This window comes from Crotalus tigris, unplaced genomic scaffold (assembly GCF_016545835.1).
Source record: "Crotalus tigris isolate CLP2741 ecotype Arizona unplaced genomic scaffold, ASM1654583v1 scf7180000017549.6302385, whole genome shotgun sequence".
Classification (NCBI taxonomy): domain Eukaryota; kingdom Metazoa; phylum Chordata; class Lepidosauria; order Squamata; family Viperidae; genus Crotalus; species Crotalus tigris.
This window is the reverse complement of record NW_024096467.1, coordinates 209,556-233,458: the sequence shown is the minus strand read 5'-3', so window position 1 is coordinate 233,458 and position 23,903 is coordinate 209,556. Positions and strand designations below refer to the sequence as shown.

Below are 23,903 nucleotides of genomic sequence, written 5' to 3'. Positions count from 1 at the left end.
ACTCCTCCCAAAATATAGCTGGTAGTTGTAAATTAAGAATATAAACATCAACCTAGAACTGAGGCAAACAGAGCAAAATTTCAAAATCTCCTCATTAGTTTAAGATTCACCAGACAAGACAAAACATACAACAAGGACCTACTTATGAACTAGATGAACTTTTTTCATGTTATTCAAAGCATAATTACAAATAAAAAGATAATAGCTACTCTATGAGATTGATTCTTTCAGCCAGATAACTGTGCCAGCATCATTCAGGTAAACTTTGCCAGGACTCAGTGCTACAATGAAATATGTTAATTGGTCTGAAATCCATTTTTGTTGTTAGTTGCGAAATCATGTCCGATTCATCGCGACCCCATGGACAACGTTCCTCCAGGCCTTCCTGTCCTCTACCATCTTCTGAAGTCCATTTAAGCTCACGCCTACTGATTAACTATTTTCTTACCTGATAATACAACAGCATGTTTATGCTAAAATGTAGCTGCTATTCAATTACATGTAAAGTTAATGGAGGGTTTTCATTAAACTACTCTTGCAATCACTTGTGATAAATACAACTTGGGTCTTTCTGTTTCTTTGGATCTCCTACTTATGTGTGTTTGCAGCAGGTAGACTGATTCCACACACACCCCTTCAGTGATCCTGGTCATTTTAATTCAATACACTACTGCTGCCTGTCAACTCCTTAACTCATCCCAACTTCCTATTTAAAAAATCAAAACAAAACATGTTCTTCCTAACTCTTTTGCTCCCCTCAAGTTATAGCTAGAAGTGCAATTTTCATTACCACAAAAGGATGGCCGATTTTATTTCTTTCATATTGCCACACTTCTGACAAATTCATTTTTCATTGCTTAAAAAAGCCCATATTAAAAATTGTGGGCTTGTTTAATATATTTTGCCTTTTATATTGGAACTGAAGGCAACAGACTCTCTTTCTCTCTTCCTGTTTCCTCACAACAATCACTGAGGAATGATGTATTGGTCCAGGAGTCTTCAAACTTGGCCCTTTTATGACTTGTGGACTTCAACTCCCAGAATTCCTCCGCCAGCATGCAAGTCATAAAAGGGCCAAGTTTGAAGACCCCTGGACTAGATCTTTTGAGAAGAAAGCAATATACTATAATACTAGTATATTATAGTAGTATAACAACTACTATAATACTTAGCTTATAGTGACTCAGAGTTGTTAAACTGTGGGAAGGTAGTAATTTAATAAACAAGCAAAGACATAAATTCAGCAAGCATGTCAAGATGTTACAAAATGAGGAAATGGCAGTTCAGTGATTTTAAAATGATAGTGATATTTAAAAATGATCTTAAAATGAATGTTGGGTGATTAGAGAACATATACCTAGGCATGTACATATTCATATACATAATGATGTAACATTTTGTTATATACATGTAGCCAATGAAATAAATGAATGTACTTTGTTGTGCTTGTGTGTGAAGCTATAAATACTATAATCTTTTTAACCATGTCATACAGGATAGATCCCATGATTATCATGGCTAATAATTTTTTTCTTTTTATTGCTTAACCTTCTCTATTTATTGGATATGAAATAATTATTCTACATGAAGTCACTAGGAATCAAGCTTGACTCAAAAGAATGCATAACTCTGCCATCCAAGATCGTCTGAATAAACCATAGATAAATCATGCCGAAAAGCATTCCTGATAGGACCATCAAAGAATTTCAAGAAAGGCTGCGTGCATCGTTCTTCAAATATCAAGAAAGGAATTGAATCCTACACTACACAAGATATGATGATGGCCATGACAACTGAACAGAATCTTCTCCAATATCCAGAAGTACCATAAAATAATCATGAATTCAATATTTCATACGTTCTTTAAATTCAATATTTGATCATATTTTAAAATATTACATTGCTTACAGTCAGTGAAGGACAACAAGACTTTTGGTATTTTTTGATGTGGACTAAAGAATCTTATTAGCAACATGGAAAAAAATCCAATCACTAAACCCTTGAACTATGATTATTTATTTATTAGATAATTAGATTATTAAATCTTAAAATGTCTCAAAAGGATTCAAGACTATTCATTTTAATGACAATAATGAAAAGCTTGATTGTTCTTTGGATTACTGCATGATTAAATTATATTTTTACACTTCAAAAATATATCAATTTGGAAAAATAACATTAATTACAGCAAAATCTGACTTTTTATTCAATGAACCTTGGTAAAATGGATTTTTTATTTTATTCCCAAATAATATACAAAGTGCTGTTTCTAAAGCAATTCAGACAACACTATTCATGCCATTTATTGAGATAGTTATTTCATTTGTGTAATTGCATATTGACACAAATATACTTAAATAATTAAGCAGGCTTTATTTATATATATGTCTTTGGTTATTCGGGTTTTCTCCCACGTAAAATTGGAAGTGTCTTGGCAACGTTTCGACGAAGTCTCATTCGTCATCTTCAGGCTGGTGCTTTCGGCTTCGTGCTTCTAGGAGCAATTGCTCCTAGAAGCACGAAGCCAAAAGCACCAGCCTGAAGATGACGAATGAGATTTCATCGAAACGTCGCCAAGACACTTCCAATTTTACGTGGGAGAAAACCCGAATAACCAAAGACCTACATACAAACACCCGCGAAAACCTCAGAAAATACACACACACACACACACCACACATCCATGCAAAAAGCAAACCCAAACCCACACCGATGATGAAGCACGACCATAAACCAGAAGCCAGACCACAGCTGCATCATTAGCCACTTTAAACCACTCCAATCCATACATGAAGCAAACTGACACCCACCATGAAGATGAGGCACGACCATGAACACAAAGCCAAACAACAGCAATGCAGCTCACCACTTCACATCCCCCTGCAACGCAAACTAACCTGAGCACAACAAAGCCCCCACCCAAATAGAACACTCCCCCATCCAATCAGAGCACAGCCAACCCCCCATCCAATCAGAGCACAGCCAAGCTCCTAACCAATCAGAACACAACTCCACCCAATCAGAACACAGCCAAGCTCTCACCCAAGCAGTTCATACCCCCACTGGCAGTTAAAAGGAAGAAACAGCTACAACCACACATTGCTCCTAGAAGCACGAAGCCAAAGACACCAGCCTGAAGATGATGAATGAGACTTCATCAAAACGTCGCCAAGACACTTCCAATTTGACGTGGGAGAAAACCCGAATAACCAAAGACCTACATACAAACACCCGCGAAAACCTCAGAAAACATACACATTTTTTTGAGTTATATAAATTTGGATTTAATAGACATTCAGCTATAATGGACAGCCTTCTTCCTAGCTGGTCCAATAAATCAAGGTTTTGGTATAATTACTTATTAAAGTAATATTCTTATATAGCACATTAATACTGTTTAGAAAAAATTAAATTATTACCTGTAGTGATTCATATGCTAATTCCTTGAGAACTGGGATGCTTATCCCTGCAGGCTTTCTTCAAGTACCATAAAATTCTCTAAAAACAGGAAGAATTTATACCTGTAAGCATATCCATACAAAAATTGTACTGGCTCCCCTAGCATTCAACAATTCGAGTTCTGGATAAGTCTGCCAAATCTGCAATAAAACAATGAGAAAAAACTATGTAAAACTTTTTTTATAAGATTTACTAAATCGGACAACTCTTGTTCTTTCTTTATTAAATATTATTTCTAGATCCATATTTCTATTTCCTTCCTAATACAAATATTGTTTGTTATACCACCTACCTCTCTTTGTTCCCTTCTCTGTAGAATAGAGTTTAGGTAGTAACTACTATAGTTTATTAATTTATTAATCTTATGACCATATCCAAGAGAGTAAAATAGGGGTTAATACCAAATATAATTCCAGAATAAAATAGATAAAAAGAAAATACAATAATAAAATACATATGTGATTAAATACAAAAAAATCAGCATTCAGATAAATACATTCCTTGTATATTATAACCTTACCTGTGCAATACAACATACATTCTAAGATGCCTTGTGTATAAACTGTTCTGCTCATAATATATACATTACAGCCCAGGAGGAAATAGGATAATCTGTGATTTGAGTCCCAGTGAGCTGTTTTTTTAAATTGGGGTTGTCAAATATCTAAGCCTAAAAGAGGCATAGAGTTGATAGTCAAACAAAAGATGAATATTTTTGATGGCTGGGACACCATGTATACAGTATGGCAAGTGATGAAAGTGCCCATATTTGACTATGGAATTCAACAACTCATATCTTATTCTAGAATAGGTCCTTCTTAGAAGATGTGTCCAATTCATTGAAAATTATTTTTCAGACTGAGAAATAGTTTTTGTTGTTAGCGACTCAGTGCAAAGATCTAGTTTTTATCAATAACTCCAAGACTGTTTGGGCATTGATATCTAAAATTTTCTGATTAAAATGTCATTTACCTGGGAGACAATTGAGAATAAATATTGGGTGGAAAACCCATGATGTGAAATAACTTTTATAAGTCAGTTTACCCAAGATAGCTATTTAGCTTTCGCAACAATCTTTACAAACCCATTTGAATTTACATCATTAAAATCTTATCAGCATATAAAAGAATATTAATAAATTTACCATGGAACTTTGGCATATGAAGCATACAAGGATCCTGGAATATTATTAACATAACTGTTTACAAAGCATTGGGCAACCCTGTCTAATAACTTAAATTCTTAGTTATAAAACTGTTTATACTAATACAGATTTTCAAGTGAGTATTTGAAAACATTAAAGAACAAGATTGTTAAAAATAAAAGGAATATAAATTTGGTATATTGGATGAAAATTAAACTACATATATCGTTATCGCAGGTAACTCTTAATTTTGCTAACCAGACAAATAAGAAGTTTTAAGGATTTGTTTATAGATAAGAGATAGGATATGGGAAGAAGAGATTTGTTGTATTTGTTGTATTTTAAGATAAAGTGATAAGTTGCTAAAATTGTTTATATTTCTTATGATCAAGGGGGAATTCATATCTTTATATATTTCTTTTTTTCATTTTTTCTTCTTTTTTTACTTTTCTATTTTTAGTTTGTACTAGTTTTTGTCTAGTTGTAATATTTAATAAAATTATTATATATAAAATAGAAACAACATTGTAGAATACTAAAATTGGAAACTTTTTTACACTAAGTCTGAGGTATCCAAAACTGATTTCCAGGAGAAACAACATTCCTGCAATGGCCTTTTCAGAAGGGCCGTTAAGGCTCTGTAATTCCATACAAGCTTTGAGCAAAATTGTAGCTGTTAATTTTATGATGCTCCCTACTGTTTGGTATAATACTACGGATGACTACTTAATTATTTCAACATTTAAGTAGCATAGCAATGTCCATGGCTTAGATCCAAATTGTTTTAAGAGGAAAGAAGAAATGCATTTATGCTATTCTACTGTGAAGTCTTCTGCTAACATAAAGAAAATATAGACTGATTAAAAATAATCTTGACAATGAGCTTTGTGTCCAGAAATATGTCTAATTATCTGAATCAATGAAGGTAAGAGTATTTTATTTTTATTTTTGTGAATACTCTTTTAGTAATTTAGAGAACTGTGAGCAACAGAGACATGCCTGCAGAAGGTCATTTTTGCATCCAGTTTTTGCATCAACTATTTTTATCTGTTCTGAACGTTGGACAAAGAATGTCATTTGATATTATGAAAAATTAAATAAAAATGTTAGTTTTTTCTTTTTAGCCTGTATGCTTACTCCTCTTCTTCAAATACTGAAGGTAAGATGAATGACAGATTTAAATGGAATGTTTTTAAATAGCCTAGCAAACTGTAAATAGCTATTAACAAAAATAATAAATTCTGTCACCTTCCCAGAAGAGAAGAAAATGTTCTCCAGATTTTATGTATTAATCAAAGTTTATAAAACTTTAAACCCTGGCACACTACTATATAGCAAAAATGCAAAAGTACAATTTTTAAAATTCAAATATCTTTGAAAACCAGTTTCTGCCATAGGCATATTTTAGTCTAAAATTCTCAGGAATACTGCTCATAGGCAAGAACTAGTTTCTGGCTGGTAATCTGAATTTTTAAAGTAGTCCTCAGTGAATTCACATCCAAATTATTAATTTTAATTATGCACAAAGCTATTTGGAGTTTTCCAGAGCATATAATATTCTTGGAAAGAATCCCACCCTGCATGCATTCCAAACATGATTGAATCTATGGCTGAATCTATGAGTGAACCAAGAAGGAATGCTAAAGTTATCTAACAAGTGTGATAGTAGGTAAGTTGTGAGAATTCATAGATGGTCACTTGAATTACTCAAGTTTTCAGGTTAAATAACTAGTTCTTCACAGTTTCTGTGCTGCATAAGTGGCTTATTAACTGGAAGAAAGGTTTATTAACTTTTTATTAACTCTTTATTAACATAAAGAGCTGAAGGCTGTACCCATCCTCTTGTAGAAGATTTCTACAAATATGAAAGGCAAGTTCTGTTTAAATGATAAAAGCATGGAGGAAAGGTAATAAATATACCAGTGATGGCGAACCTTTTAGAGACTGAGTGCTCAAAAACTGGCCCGCCCCCGGCCCACCCCCGCTCTGTCCACCCGCAGGGCCAATCACCACAGATCGCCCAGGCAGCCTTGCAGCACCACCATGCCCTCTGCCCACACCCCGCAGCATTATCTGCACATCATGGGGCACGAGGGCAGTCTTGCCCCTGCTGCCCAGCTGCCATGTGCTTGGCTGCGCTGCTCCACATGGGTCACGCCTGGGGGAGCCTCTGGTAAGGAGGGTGCTGCTGGTGAACAGGGGTAGGTGGGGGGACGTGGGGCTGGGGCAATGGCATGCGTGCCCACAGAGAGGGCTCTGAGTGCCACCTCTGGCATGCATGCCATAGGTTCACCACCACTGAAATATATTGTCCTTAGTTAAGTGCATTCTGGTAATGGGTTTGGAAGGAAAGTAGTATCTGCACAAATAACTATCTTATACACAAAATAAGTTCTTTAATTCTGATAGTTCTTTATGCAAGACATATAACTCTCCCATTCAATAATGCCATCATCCATGACAGAAAGCAACCAATTCAAATGTTTTGATGTTAATATGGGGAAATGATAGAAACACCCTAGGAACAGGCTGATGAAAATACTGGTGTATAAAGATGAAAAGAAGTTGGTACTATCTATCAGTGGGTAGAAGAAAGAAGAAAGAAACGGTTATGGAATACAGTTTTGTGAAGGACAGACTTAAGCCACAGTGTTTTATATTGTTTCCAATCCAAAAGGAATGACATATTTTGACTCTGATATTGCACAGAAATAAAAAGTCCACAAAAGATGACCACTTAACTGCATGAAGATCTTTTGTGGAAAGAAGCCATGTAATGAGGATCTTCTCTATTTTTATTCCAAGCAAAAGAAGGATAGATCCAACAAGCTCTGAGACAAAGGGATTGAGACCCAATTGGTACACCTACCCCAGTGAAGAATAGGTTGCAATGGTTCAGAATACAAAGATAGCTTCAGTGACTGAGCCTCAGCAGAGAACCAAATAATAGGTACCAAAGCTATCACAATGTTATAACCAGTTTCTTCATACATGTGAACCTTTGTTAGTACTTCTGTCCAAAGAGAAATCTGTGCAAAATATATAAAGGAAGGTACATTCCTAAAGAAAAGGAAGATCTGCTGTAGAGGTTCATTGTGCTCTGAAGAAGCAGCTTGTCCCAAAATACGAAGATAATGATCTTATGTTTGGCCTTAGTATTTATTTATTTAATAAGATTTAATAAAGATACAGCAGTGCAGTGTTGCTTGACTAAGCATAGCTGAATTAGCCAACCAGGATATTGCCATTTTCTTGTTTACTTTCTCTGTGCTAAATAGGAAATGTAAGCTGCTTTAGTACTATATAGGAAACTGACGAGTGGACCTTATGATAAGTTATTTATATGCCACAATTTTAACACTGTTTGATACAATCCAATTTGTTCATCCCTGGAAGTAAACTTTAATGATTAGAGCTATTTCCATGTCATGAATACAAGTAGTAATTGGCATACCTCTGTAATAGAGACTGCCCGTTATAGTCGTATATTGTAATGGTTGTAAAATGGGTCAGTCATCTTTTCTGCAGCAGTCATTAAGTGAATCTGCAATTGTTCAGCAAAAGCCATCATGGTTAAATGAACAAACTATGGACATGGCCAAAAACAAGGGCAGATATCCGGAAAACAATCACAAAATGTAGTCTTCTAACCACGGGATGCTGAAAACAGACATAAATGTGGCCCTCTTGCTAAGTACCCAAAGTTCAGTCATGAGACTATGGCGGGGCCTGATTATCAGAATCCAGGTCATAAATTTCCTTTTTGGGGTTAGTCATAACTTCAAACAGTCACTAAGCTGCCCTTTAGTTCCTCTCCAACCCATGGCAAACACTTATCAAATTAAATTTGTTTTTAGCACTGGAGTCTGCTCCAGAAAATGTGATCATAACTGTTACAGTAAAATAATCAGGTATTTTAATATTAATTTGTGTGAGTGTGTATGCGTGTGTGTATGTGAATTCATGTTAGCCGATACGTCAACAGTATCGATCTCCTAAATCATGAAATTGTATATTATGAATCATTACAGTAATATACTCTCCTCCCAATTTTGACTTTTACCCATTTCCTGCATTTTTGTGTTTGACTACATATATTTCATTACCTCATCAGAACTGAAATCCTGTTTAAAATATTCTTTACTTCTGCCTTCAATGAGGAGTGATTTAAAAGGGCTTCCTGCCATCACGGGTAACCTAGTTCACCCTAGAGAGGTGTTTATCTTTAATGTCTGATATGTTGACTTCCAGCATGCATGCAAAATACAGTATGTGCAACCCTATCCTGTATTTTCTGTCAAGAAGAGAAGGCTCTTGACTTGCAACAGAGATTTTCTTGATTATAACAATATCTCATTCTGCTTGGATGGCACATTTCCCAGCGTTAGGAGAACTGGGCAGATCCCCAGCTACTGCGATTCACCAAGAAATGTACAGAGCTCTCAATCCTGGCTTGGGAGTTAATAAAATTAACTTCTGGTTTAATAGGGATGCCAACGGAGGAGGAAGAATGATTCAGGGCAGCAGCCTAACACACATTGTTAGGAGGTTGCAAATGAGAGAGAATTGCCTGGAAGAAAACTGGGGTTGGGGAAAAAAAGAAAGCTGGGAGACAGCTATGTTTGGCACCCTGGTGTCCAATCTTGGCAACTTTAAGACTTATGGACTTCAACCCAGAATTCCCAGCCAGCATGGATGGCTAGGGAGTTCTGAGAGCTAGGGTCCAGGGGTCTTAAAATTGCCAAGGTTGGGCACCCTGGACTAAGGTTTATACAGCCAAGAAAATATCTATACTCTTTAAAGCAGTTTACTTGCCATTCCTGCTAAAGGGGTCTTTAGCAGGAATGGCATATTAAGAACAGAAGGGAAATGCAAAGTTGCTAAAAACAAAATGTACATCTTCTTGAGAAAAGCTGTTTCATTTGCTTTGGGGGGGGGAGAAATACTGAAGATGGTACAGAAAGCTTAAATTTCTTTGGCACCTGTTCTGAAAGACAAATCAGACCACAGCTCAAAATGCCTCCAGAAACATTTAAGTGAATCATCTCCATATTCAGAAATGTCATGAGGTACCAAGGCAGGTGTTGCAAGTACAGACATGATCCATTTATACCCCCAGCAACATTGCCGTTCATGTGATGTGATTTTTAAAATTGAAATCAAGAAAAACATTGCCTTGTGGCAATCTAGCATTTCATCTCTGTCTCCCCTAGATAACAGCATCCTGTATTCTGCACATTTTCCCCCTTATGGTAGTTTAGACTTGCGAAATGGAATGTAAAGAGTTCATCCCTTTTTTTTAGGCCTGGGACATATATATAGCTAGAGCTAAATGCACTTTTGACCATGGTTCCATGAATTCAGCTATCTCCATCTGCCACAAGTGATGTGCCCTTAGATAACTCTATTGGCATGGCTGCTCTTATCAAAATACATTGTTACTCATTTCCATATAGCCAAAGAAAGAATTAGCAGGAAAAATAAGAAGAAAATCAGAGATGATTTGCCTTTTTTTTCCACTGATTCTTTCTCACAATTTACTATTCTTCCCCTACCTCCAAAGAGGCTTGCTGTGAAATATCTCTCTCTCTCTCTCTCTCTCTCTCTCTCTCTCTCTCTCTCTCTCTCTCTCTCTCTCTCTCTCTCTGTGTGTGTGTGTGTGTGTGTGTGTGTGTGTGTGTGTGTGAGAGAGAGAGAGAGAGAGAGAGAGAGAGACAGGGACTGGTCCAAAGTTCCAAAGCTGACTTTTTATACCCAAGGCAGGACTGGAACTCAAGTTTCCCAGTTTCTACTCTAAACTGGCTCTCAAGCTTTCAGTTCTGGAAGAAAGAAATGAAAAGGCTCAAATAAGTGGGATATTTAGCCATAGAAGAAAGCTACACTGTAGACATACATGACTGGTATCAGAACCTAGTGGTTAAAGTGTTGGATGAGGAATGAAATTCATTCCAGTTCTACTTCCCCTTCTTCACAGAGGCTCCCAGAGTGACTTTCAGCCAACCACTGCTCTTAGTCCAACTTATTTCTGATCTTGGGTTGCAATAAAGATTATTGGTTGTTATTTGCCATAGGGTTATTGTGGGAGGTAAAAAAAATCACAGAAGGAAACACTATGTATGCTATCCTGAATTCCTGAGTGAAAGTTAGCAATAATTTGCCATGTACATTCTTTTGCTCCTTAACAGGGGATCACAAGATTTTGAATACATAATATGTAAGGGGGGGGGGTTCTTACTGCAAAACAACCATAAAAAGGAATACTATTATCTGTGTAAGATATTTATAGTTTTGCCTGTTGCTGAGAGAATCCATAACAAGTAAAGTAAAAACCAAATAAAGTAGGTAATGAATTGCTCAAAATCACACACTTGGAAACCACATAGAAATAAAGAAGTTATCACAGTCAGAGAAGGCAAAAGTCATGGCCAATTCTTCAAAGTAGGCCAGAACAGGAACAAATACCACAAAGATTGCTGGAACTCTATAATTGCTATAGGATATAATAACAGAATCTTGAAAGCATGCCAGAATTTATTTCTTCATTCTCTATATAGAATCAAGGCAGAGTTATATTCACTCTCTTTTTCATGATCCTCCTTTTGTGGAATTATGTCCTCTTTTACACATTTGTTTATTATCTCTTAACAGTTCTGCTGACAGTTCTTGCATTCCTTTGTCAACTTTATCTCTGCATTCCTCTACTGGAAACTAACTCCCAAATAACAAAAAGCAGATTTTCATCCAAAACAGAAAGGCAATAATATTAGATACAGACATGCTATCCTTTCAGCAAAAGGGCTATCCACCACAGGGAAGGCTTCTTGATGCATTTTTATTATAAGAGGGTTATGATTTGCCTGCAACAATATTTGATAGAGTAAGAATAAACAGCAACTTAACCAAGGTATCCCATGTCTTTTTAAGTATATAAGCATCCACTAAATATAGGGGTCTGCTGAAGTACTAGCAATTACTATGGCAGCAGCACCCTCACCATAAGAAAATGAATGAGTTAATATTGAGAACATTTTTCAGTTTCAGTGGTGCCTATAATAAACACAATGGAATACTTCTAAATCAGCTCTAGGTATGATTTATATGGAGCCACTCCCCCCAGTTTTTGAAAGATGAAATTAATCCTAAGTTTTTTTTTCCTTTTGGCTCTCTTTCTAATTAAAGTTAAAATATATGCTGATCTATGACTATAATAAAGACTGATCTGGCTTGAAAATTAAATCAAAATTTGTTCTGTCAACATCTTACTTGAGAATACCAACAAAGGAGCCAGACTAAGAAAAAGGATCATTGGAATAAAATAAGGATTATTTTCTACACTACAGACAGAAGCAACATCTGGCTCCATCTGCCAGTTAATTATTTTGAAGACTTTTCATAATAAGATTTTAGAGAAAATCATTTTGTGTACAACTATTTAGAGATTGTACCGGGGTAGAAAAGTTAGTTTATCTGACCGCACATACTCCACAATGAAGTAAAGTGTCTACCATATGGCACCTACTCTGGGCAAGGTTCATACCAGAGCAGCACTGTCTGCAGACTTTCAGGGACTCCTAACACAGATCTGTTGTTTTTCAGGAGTGTGCTCAGTGTATGAAAGATATTTCCTGTAAAGTTAGACTGGATTGTCAGTGACCTTTTTTCCCTCAGCAGCACTAATATTTCTAAGTGGAATTTTCAGAATTCTTCTGTTAGCAAAAAGGAAAATGAATACCAAATACCAATAATTCCTCCTGGGCAAGTGCTCTCTCCTCCTTGTTTTAGAGGATTCCCAAATATCTAGAGCAGTTGTGCAGGGGCACATAAACCATTTCTTTCCATAGAAGATTCTTCTATCAGATTAGAAATCTGTAACGGAGTTCTTCCAACTGTGCTATATTTTGCAAACAACCAATGATATTGAGCGGTGAACCAGACATATCTACTTGCAGTGTCTAAATGGTACAATTTAACAAAATACAGTAGTCCTTGACTTACAACCATTTCTTTAGTAACCATTTGTTACTGAAAAAAGTGACTTATGATTGTTTTTCACACGACTGTTGTAGCATCACCATGGTCACGTGATTAAAATTCAGATGCTTGGCAACTGGTTTGTATTTATGACAGTCATGTGATCACCTTTTGTGATCTTCTGACAAGGAAACACAGTGGAAAAGCCAGATTCACTTTATAAACATGTTACTAACTGCAGTGATTCACGTAAAAACTGTGGCAGGAAGGTCATAAAAAGGGGCAAAATTCACTTAACACTGTTTCACTTAGCAACAGAAATTTTGGGCTTAATTGGGGTCATAAGTTGAGGACTATCTGTAGTTGTTAAGTTTATGCATACAAACATCTGATATACAAAGACTCTTTGGAACTAGCTATATACCATGGGGTATGGAATTATGCCCATTAAGATTTTCTTGAACTACAACTCCCAGAATCTCTTAGTCCTTATAGAACTTTTAATGTGGAACTTTTAACATGGATTTCCACCTGTACTGTCAATACGTTTCAAAATCCTATATTAAAATTAACATTATTTAAAAATATGGTAGCTTCTTGATTTCTGAAGTTAAATTGAAAAAGCTGATCTTTATATGAGATTACTTTCGGAGTAAAATACTTCCAATGTTAAAATAGTATAAACAAATATTTTTTTTAAAAAAACAACAACGTGAAACCTGAACAGTTTCTATAGCTTTGAAAAATTAAGAAAGTTTGCTAAGTAAACAATGAGAAGGGGTAAAGAATGCAATTACTTGTCAAATTGAATTTACCAATACTGAGGTAAGTTAATTTTTAATTAGAAAGAGAGCTGGCCAGATTACTAAACAGAAATTAGCATTTTGAAAACTCCCATTTGTTACTTACTTTATTTCAAAATTTGAAAGGTATCATCATTTTTGTTACCTAAATGAATTGTTTCTTATTTGCATGACAGCATGCTCAGAAATTCAATTTCAGTTTGAACAATTCTACTGATAAAGTATTTTACAACATGTAGTAAATTTAAAACAATGCTAATAAGGTAGAACATATTTTAATACTAACGATCTCTGAAATCTCTATAACATGATAATCAACCTAATTCCATATATCCTGATCTTCATAGCTAATTGTAAAAAAAAAAAAAAAGCTGTGGTTTAGGCTATCTGGATGATATTTGATGGCCTATTTCTTGCTGTAATATACAGACTACAGCACAGGATTTATTGTAAACCATCTTACGAAATGAATTTTGTAGAAAACAACTCAATACAATTACTTCAACCAAAACGGGGGAGAGAGGAATCGCCCACACCAGACACATTTTTCTTCTGTGCATTTTTGAATGCTTTTGTCCAAGAACAATTGATACAGGATTGTACATGAAACGTCAGTAAAACAGTTCTGACAACTGATCACAAAACAGTTAAATATCTTATTATATGAAAGAATGAATCTATTAGAGCAAAAAAAGAGGAAAGATATAGAGCAAAGAAAAACAAAGTTATATGTTGCATTGTTAAAAATACAGTCTAGATCACTTCTTAAAATGAATTTAGATGGCCTCTCAGTTTAAACATAAAGTAGAATTATAATAGTTCTAAATACTTAGCAAATTTACCCAGGCTGTCACTTGGATCTGCGGTAGGGACGCCCCCCGGCTCCTCGAAAGAGCCGCCTTGCTTGGGCCTGTTGTCTGAACCTGTCTCTGTTACTGTTTCTCTCACCTTGACGGTCCGATCTGGGCTGATAGGAACAGGAAAAGGCCGCCTTATCCGTGCCTGCATCAGGTCAGAATGACGGTCTGCGGGAATAGGAGGGAGCTCTCCTCTCCGTCCTCTTTGTCAGGTGAGCCAGGATCTTGTATTTGTCCTTATTTTCAATTAGATAAGGGTCAAGCGCCTCGCCAAAGAGCTGGCCGCCCTTATAGGATGCCGCCGCTAAACGCCACTTAGCCTTCATGTCCGCTCTCCAATGCTTGAGCCACAGCAATCTGTGTGCACCAGTGTTGTACGCTATTGCTCTGGCAGAGAAATTGATTGCGTGTAAGGAGGAATCTAATATGAGCTCCGCTGCCGCCACTAACCTCCTTAAATTCTGGTGAGTTTTTTCCTCCACTGGGAGAATACTCGACTGGAGCTGGCGCAGCCAAAGAAAAGATGTCCTGGCAAAAAAGGATGTAGTGATGCCTGCCTTGATTGCCCATGCCAAGGCCTGGTGTGCCCTGCGGAAGATGAGGTCCATCTTCTTGTCTTCTGATTTCAGGGCCTCTGCTGCATTCCCGGCTATCGGGGGTGGAGAAAAGAGGGTTGCAATGGGTTCATCTATTATTGGCACTTCTATTATCTCTGATAGTGCCGGATCTATGCTGAACATTTTCTTGTCTGCCCCCCCCCATTGGGAGGAAGGAACCAGGTGCCCCCATGTTGTTCTGAACATAATTAAAGAAGAGAGGTGGACAGGGGACAAAGTGTTGGGTATAGGTGGGCTGTGAAAACACTTTGTTGTTTGTGACCTTACTAGTTGAGGGATTGGTGGAGGTTTCTTTCTGTAGAATCAAGGGCCTCTCGATATTTGCAGTGCCACTGGCTTTATGTAGCAGCATCTTGAATAAGGACAGATTCAACAGGCCTACAAATGGAGGAGGATTTGGAGATACATCCTCTTCGTCGAACAGTCTCTGATCCGTCAGCTCATGGTCCTCTGCAGGAGACCTCCTGCCTCTGGAGGACCTGGAGGAGGAAATACAGTCTTGGTATTCAGAGGCCTCTTGAGAAAAGCGGGAGCTGCCCCTAGAGGCCACAGACCTTGTTCTGGAACAATGGTGTCTTGAGGAGGCCATGGCCTGTGCAACAGCCTGAATTATCAGGGATTGAAGGTGCTCTGAAGACATTGCTCCATGATTATCTGAGCGACGGGTGCCTGCTTCTGAATCCAGATCTCCAGGCCCCTTGCTTAGGGGAGAACTGTTCCCCTGTTCCGTATCGGCCTCTGTTTCCAGAGGTTCCTGGCTGGGTTTCCTTGTGCCAAAAATTTCCTCTTCCCTGTAATTGGGTGGCTCTAACTCATCTTCAGTGGAGTTTTGTCTCCTTTCAGCTCAGGAGAATTATCTCTCTAGAGCCTGGTGATGACGCTTGGCCTCCCTATCTGCTGCTTTGGAAGGCCTTTTGGCTGATGTTGCCTTGGCCTTGATCTTCCTAGCCACCTCCTGCTTGGGTGATCTCTGTCTTTTACGAGCAGGTGGGCTGGTGGTGGCAGTTTCCTGCGCTGTTTGAACTGGGCTGGTATCTGCCATTCTTAACTGGAACAAAATTCAATTCCGGTCTGGTTCAGGGTAATTGTGAGCTGATCTATGTCTTGTGCTCTTCAATTATTACTATTATTATTAATATTAATTTTTTAAAATTATTATTATTATTATTATTATTATTATTATTATTATTATTATTATTATTATTATTCCTATGTGGCTAGGAAGAAGGACTGAGCTTGAGTGAGTTGAGGTTGTTATTTGTCGAACCCAAGTCTCTCTCGTGTCTCCCTCAGCTGAATTTCCTGGAGACTGCCCCAAAAAAACCAACTGCGCTTGTATTCAGTGGAATACGGTCAGCGTGAGTTGCAAGGGAGTCGTGGAGATGCAGCGAACTCTGTGAGGGAGCTGTGGAGTTTAAAAGTCCCTATTGTTCCCACACGGCTCGCCGGTTTCCGTATGATCTGCGGGAGGTTTAAATTGCCCGCTGATCAGCTGTGCTAATGTATTCTGAATTTGCTTTGGCTATCTTGGCTAGCTCTGTGGCATGATTGGTTTGGGGCGGGGGAGGAGATTGTCTCTCCCTTTGTTCAGGGTCACAATTGGTGACCGGAAAATGGCATCTGGTTCCTTGTTTGTCCAGTGATCGGTTGGACTCAGGCCAGCATCGTGGTTGAGCTGCAATCCGGCAGCAGAAAGGGCTCAAACGAACAGCTGATCATTCTTTGCAGTTCCTCCCCCCCCCAACGGGTTGACCAAAATATCAGAAATATACGACCTTAAAGAAAAATCACTTCAGGAGTCAAGAATTCAGTCTAAACGGGCTCAAGACTAGTCGAGACTGGGGAAGGGAGGTCCCAGGAGAGGCGGAGCAAAATTGGACAACTAGTCTATGGGCAGAAGAAGAAGTTAACCCATTGGTGGATTCTCCACTCGTCATACTGGAGAATTACAATAGTTCTAAATACTTAGCAAATTTACTGGATAAATGGGAATGAGAATATATATTTAAACTAAAGTCAGTAAACCAGTTTTAAAAATGTATGGCCTGATTTTGATACTGGAGGAAGTGACAAATGTTGGGATGTGCTTAAAAAAATGACCGTGTCAGAAATGGATTGTGGACATGTCAGAACTTGCAGAAATACTGAAACTGAACTGCTTGGGCAGAAAATAAACGTTTGTTTCTTAAAAACTTGAAACTTTATATGGAATTTTGGCAGAAAGAAGAAAAAGTGAACTGTTTATTTATGGATTTAAATATTAAGAAAGACATGGACTAAATGGGAGGTCAGGATTTATAAAGTACTGAAATAGTAAAAGGACAATAATCATCTAATTATGTGTTGAAAAGAAAGTTAAAAGATACTTGTATATTTCTTATCTTTAGCTTCTTTTTTTGTCATTTTCTGTTTTTCTTCTTTTATCATATGAAAACTTTTAATAAATATACTATAAATAAACAAAAATAAAACCAGGGTCCACCAAATGATTTTTTTCAAAACAAGACCAATAATTTTAGATGACATGTTTACTCAGTGCTGTTTCATATATTCACAGTAACCATATATATTCTATATAATGTATTATTTAAAACTGATTTTTCCTATAAACCTACTGTAGCAACCACAAGTGCAAAAATAAATATTGTCATGTAACGAGAAAGTAAGAGCAGGTACCCCTCCAGACAGTTTGGATTTTAACTTCTATTAATATCAGCAATCATTATGAATCTTCAGAGATTTAGAAATATTTAATTATTGTGCTTCCATGAGTCTGGAAAAGGCAAAAGAAATTATTTCATCTTAAAATGCAAAATATATTTCTTTTCTATACCTATATCAATAAATACAAAGAATTGGTTCGTATATCATACCATACTAAGATTAAGTTTTACTTAACCATGTTTTACTAAAAAGAAGCACAACTATACAAAGCAATACCTCACAAGTTGTAGTTTACAAGCTAGGCAACATAACAAACCCAAACTAAAAAAGGCACAGCATTAAGTATGTATTCTCTAAATGGTTTAGAAGAGTTCCATAATTGTTATGTACAACATCCATAGAAAAAAGTTGTGGGGAGTTTAAGTAGTTTAAAAGTACTTTACTGCTATGTTTAAACCTTGCAATGGGGAGTCTTCTCTGTGGCTGAGGCCTGCCCCCCAGAAATCCCACTTAGCTTATCTTTCCATAAGAATCTGTAGATCTGGTTATTCTCCCAGCCATTTCATCCAAGAACATAGATGAGCTGTAAGCTAACATTTTGGAGCTAGTGTTTTAACCAGGTGTCATGGGTTATACTGTATATTGTAAGGTAATTTTTAATTAGTGTTTGCCACCCAGAGTCACTGCTGTGAGATGGATAGCTCTAAAACCATTTGAATAAATGAATACACCAATTTCTCTGCTCAGACTTTTTCAGAAGCAATGAAATATAATTGGAATTAGAACCAAGTTTTCATTTAAAAATATGTTCTGGTATACTTTCTCCTATATCCCACTTTCAATGAATGCATGCAAGAAGATGATGAGAAAGTCTATCCTACTTTCTGTCACAGAACGGGAAAGAGAGAGAACAAAATTATTGTTGCTGTTCACATTTCCCACTGGCATTGTAGCCTATTTCTCCGAAAAGCTATTTGTGGCTTTTGTGCAGGAAGCTTAAAAACAATTTTCTATTTTTAAAAAACTGCAATAACTGCCCCCCCTACTTTCTTTCACATCCATACCCACACTCACACACAAACACACACAATGTCACAGCTGACTGAGAGCAATACTTGGATAAACAGTAGCCACATGAGAACAGCAGAGGCATTTCATAAGAGTAGCTTACACATATTTATTTTGCTGACTTCCTAATACAAACCACTCACTTCACAGCTGTAACTGAAGTTATCAATATTACAAAATTATCATCCAAATGTGTATTTGCCTGTCATCAAGTATCTTAGGGGGCATACAGAAAAAGCATGTAGAACTGGAAATATCAACATTTCCAGGGTACAAACTAATGATTCATGAAAAGGCAGATCTTTCCTTTCAGAAGGCTTGTCATTTCAATTGTTTCTTTCCCTGCATAAAATATCACAAAACATTAGTGAAATTCACTGAAGAAAGTTCAGTATTTTTTATCAGCTGAATTATAGAGCATCAAATATTTGTCTCCTCATGCAGCCTGCCTTCTTTCATTAAATCATGTGAATTCACATTGTCATTTTGCAAGAACTTTTTTTTTTTAAATACCATCATTAAAAAGGAGAAAACCTAAATTACAGGGTATCATCAGTGAGAAAACAGTATTAGTTTTCCCTGTCACTGGAAGAGATATTTGAAGAAGTAATTAGACAAATCGGAACAAATAGTAAATAATTTCTATCTTAGAAATAGCTTATATCCTACTTTTCTAAAAAAGAATTCTTCATTAGAATGATGAACTTAAAATAATCCAGTGTAGTAATTGGTATCACAGTTTATCATTTTAATAGGGAAGAAATATCTATTGTGGATGGATTAATCTGTGTCACATTCTGTAACATCCATTATTTTCTAACAAAAATATGTTTTACTCCATTTGAACATTCATTTCCAAATGTTTGACACAAACATTTGTACATATTTTTATACACAATTTCCCCTATTGTAGGTGCTTTTGCAAATACACCTACTCTGAGTGTTTTTCCATAATCTTAACCTCCTTCTTTGGGCAGAGATCAGTATGATAGCATTCAACCAAGTGAAGAAACCAAAGAATAATGGTCTGATATATTTTATAGATGGATAAATAGATAAGATGGGTGAGTGTGTGTGTGTGTGTGTGTGTGTGTGTGTGTGTGTGAGAGAGAGAGAGAGAGAGAGAGAGAGAGAGAGAGAGAGAGACCACATTATATAAACCACATTAATTTCATCCATCTCTACCATTCATAATATAGAGATTCAGCTTTCTGAAATCATTTTTATATTTATAAATATAAATCCCTTGGTCCTTTAACACTTTTTAAAACTCTGTTTTTATTCTATTCTTCATTCTGCTTTAATTGTGCTTTTAATTATGTCTCTTTTATATGGTTTTATGATTGTATTTGTAAATTGCCCAGAGTCATTTGGAAACTGAGATATGCCATGCTTAAATTTGATAAATAACTTAAATAAAACAAATTTGATAAATGAGATTTATTTATTTATGAGACTTATATACTGCTTTAAGTGCAAGCACTCTCTAAGCGGTGTACACCAGTAAGCAATGTATATATACATTTACATTGTCTCCAACAATCTGGGTCCTCATTTTACCTACCCTGGAAGGATGGAAGGCTGAGTCAACCTTGAGCCAGTGAGATCTGAACTGCTGACCTGCTGAACACAGTCAGCTAAAGTGGCCTGCAGTACTGCACTCTAACTGCTGCGCCACCTCGGCTCTTAAAAGCAAAGGTAAATAATATACATATTGCATTACTTATATAATAAGTGGTGGACCCATGGTTAGCATGAAATATTTCAGGCTAATTCTGCTGACTGCCAGCAGTTCGATTCTCACCAGCTTAAGGTTAACTAAGCCTTCCATCTTTCCAAGGCTGGTAAATTGAGGAGCCAAATTGTCGGGGGCAATAGGCTGACTCTGTAAACTGCTTAGGGAGAGTGTAAAGCACTGTGGAATGGTATGTAAGTCTAAGTGCTAGTGCTCTTTTTACTTCTAAAGCAAGTCAAATATCCAATTCACAAAATATATCACCAAAAAATAGCAGATATTCTATGCCATTCAATTGATTGTGGATTTTTTTTTAACATGCCATATCAAGGGACAGAATAGTAAGCTTTCCAGTATTGGGACAAGCTTTACTTGGAGCTTTTCAAGAGAATAGCCAAAAAAATCATGTATGTTGTCTTAAAGCTCCACTGTGTCATTGCACTTACTTCTGCAATGTTGCACTCCTATTGCTTGCATAATACCCAAAACATCCTATTAAAATAGTCAGGGATTACCAAGCATGCAGCTTCATATCCACAGAAGTAACTATGGCCATGAATACTTATTCAATGTCCATTAGCCCTCCCTGTATCTCCTTTTTATTTATTTATTTTCCAGTGTTAACTGGCTTTCCTCAAGCAAAGTACAAGCAGGGCCTTTATAACAAGTCCTCCACAAAGGGCATTAAGTGTACTTAGGAAATTAAAGAACTGGATGAGCTGCATGCTTTGCTTACATACGCACCTAACTGCACCTCTATATGCACAAAAAAGAGGGAGTGAAGTAAGACTGAAGGGGAGGGAATTCAAGTAGTTCTCATCTTTCAAAAGTTCATTTAGTGACTGTTCAAAGTTACAATGGTACTGAAAAATGTGACATGACCATTTTTCACAGTTACCACCTTTGCAGCATCCCCATGATCATGTGATCAAAATTCAAATGCTTGACAACTGATTCATATTTATGACTGTTGCTGTGTCCCAAGGTCATGTGACACCTTTTGCAACCTTCTGACAAACAGAGTCAATGGGGATCCCAGATTCACTTAACAACATGGCAAGAAAAGTCTTAACTTTCTTAGCTTATCAATTGCAGGGATTCACTTAATGACTGTGGAAAGAAAGGTCATAAAATGGGGAAAAACTCACTTAGCGATATCTCACTTAACAACACAAATTTTGGGCTCTATTGTGATAATAAGTCAAAGACTACCTGTATCTCAAATGCAATAGGTATATTACTTTTGCCAATTTGATTTCCAATAAACAGTTTTTTTAAAAAAAAAAACAAAAATAGCGATGCTGTCATGGTCGTAAGAATCTTAAATATTAAGATTTTAAATGTTATACTTTAAAAATGTGGGAAAGAAAACTGGAACTGCATTAATATTTTGCTTGGCAAATGAAATAACATTTATGGGATGTAAAAGAAAAGAATTCCTTGCTTGTTGCCACAGCTGCTTTTTTAGCAATATAAACACACATTCTATATGAGGGTATCAAATAACAACAGTGAACTCAAAAGGGCTACATAATAAGAAGCAGAAGATGGAGAAGTTCAGACTGATCAACTCTGACATTTTAAGATGCAGAAGGCGAAATGGACTGCAAATTAATGATATCAAGTATATAGCTTAAACTTTAAAAAAATGAAAGAGCTATGCTGAGCCAGTACTAATAATTTGGAGATAGTACAAAATATTTTAGTTCACAAGAAGATTCTAATTAAAAAAAAAAAAAGCTGAAAAGCTGATGCAACAATAAAGCTAAACAATCCTAACTTTCTCTATTTTTTAAAATTATCTTGTCTCTTGTCTGCTTTAACGTATAAGCCATCTAAAGATTTTGTACTTGGGCGACTTCTAAACATTATTAATAAAATAAATAAATGAATAATTATCAAGACATATATAAATTTAGAATTAAGCACATCACAGGATACAAATTACTGGCTATATGTTTTATGTATTCCTATAAAAACGACAAAAACCTAAATTGAATGTTTTTCAGTTTCAATACCTTGATCCTTTCCAGCTTCTTCAATGTTTACATGTTCCTCAGAGGCTGCTAAGAGGGGACATAGAAAATCCTGCTTTTTGTTAGCCTCTCTCCAAAAACCTCTCTAGAAATCTCTCCTTTCTTTTAAAGGGATTAAGGTTTTTCATTTTCCAAAGACCTGGAATAATCAAATGGTGTATGACCAAGAACTATGAATTCATCAAGGAGATGTGTTTATGTGAATGAGACTGCAGACTGGAAAGCAGGTTACATAGTGACCATGATAGAATGTGGACTACATTAAAATAAATGGTTGTACTAGATATCTTAATGTTCTTCTGAATGATAAGCTTTTGTAGGAATTAAACTTGGAGAAACAGTGATTCAGAATAGAGGAGGAGGACAAGAGTACACAGTCTCTATATCTTTTTAATTCATACAGTGAAAGGACACCTGGAAACAAAGTAGACAATTTCATTCTGATAGCCAAGCAAGCCTTAAGAGTAAAAGTGGAAAGTGAAAAATGTGGGTTAATGTTTGATATTAAGAAGAGAAATGTGATGTCAACCAGCATGCTTAGTGGATTTAAAAGTTGATGTGTCAACTAAGCAAAGATTCTTTGACTTTTTAATTCAAGAATAGATAAAAATAGACATTGTGCTGGAAAAATAAAGAGATCAATCCTAGGAAGGAAAGCAATGACAAACCTAGTCAAGATCATGAAAGATTTACAGTATATATTTCTATGACATTAAATATCACAATAGTTAATGGAAAAAATCTTTCCAGCTTTACTGTATTGCTTCCTATGCAAGCATGTTTTGTATGCTAGACATCAAAAGACTGATTGAATGAAGACAAGGCACCTTCATATTATAGATTTGGAACACCATGGTCTGCAAAGGAAAAAAAAGTCAATTAATTTTAAACTAAATAAAGGATTGTTCCCTTGAGGCAATGATCAGCAAGCAGAATATCACATACTTTGAACATATGATGTAAGCAGATGATGAGCTAGGGAAAAAACTTTGCTTGTCAAGGTTGAGAGAAATGTAAGCAGAAAGAAATATGGGCTAGTTGGAAAGAAATTAAAGGCCTGACTTTGGGATATTGTTATCTTTACATTTTATGCCCTCTAAATCATAGTAAACAATTACAAAAGAATAACTACAACAACAATTAAGAAACACATAAATATATTTAACCCACAACCTTAATACATTAAAATAAATATTATCAAGACATTAAAAACAATTCATTAATTGCAGCCCACAATAATCACAATTTATTAAACAGTAATACTTAAGTTGATATGAGAAGCATTCCTCCATCTAGACAGAAGTTAAGACTGAATAAGTAATTAGTACTTTAAATATAAATTGTATCACATATCACTGAAAATATTTCCATTTTCAGTTTCATTGTCCAGAATAAATTTGCAAACTCCTTAATTTAAAAAGCTGAGAAATACCCTAGTTCCTGTTTTGTAGAAAGAATATTGATTTGCTTTCCTATTTATATTATATAGTTATATACATCTAGAAAAGTAGGTCACTGTATTGGAAACATGTATGTATGTATGTATGTA

General features: G+C 36.1%; 1 protein-coding gene across 12 annotated transcripts in view; it reads right to left on the bottom strand.

Annotated features, from left to right (window-relative positions):
- PLXNB2 (plexin B2) overlaps nucleotides 1-23,903 on the bottom strand; it is a 404,398-nt gene that overhangs the window by 275,134 nt on the left and 105,361 nt on the right. For 5 of the 12 annotated variants that reach the window (XM_039338541.1, XM_039338548.1, XM_039338513.1 and 2 more), the window contains exon 2: nucleotides 3,420-3,599. The exons of 2 other annotated variants lie outside the window; for them this stretch is intronic. Coding sequence is in view for 7 of the 10 variants with exons in the window: in XM_039338513.1 (XP_039194447.1) it covers nucleotides 3,420-3,433 (14 nt within the window). In the remaining 3 variants the exon portion in view is untranslated. Of the gene's footprint in view, nucleotides 1-3,419; nucleotides 3,600-23,903 lie in introns of those variants that run through there. 5 more of the 12 variants (XM_039338498.1, XM_039338479.1, XM_039338488.1 and 2 more) reach the window with 2 other exon arrangements.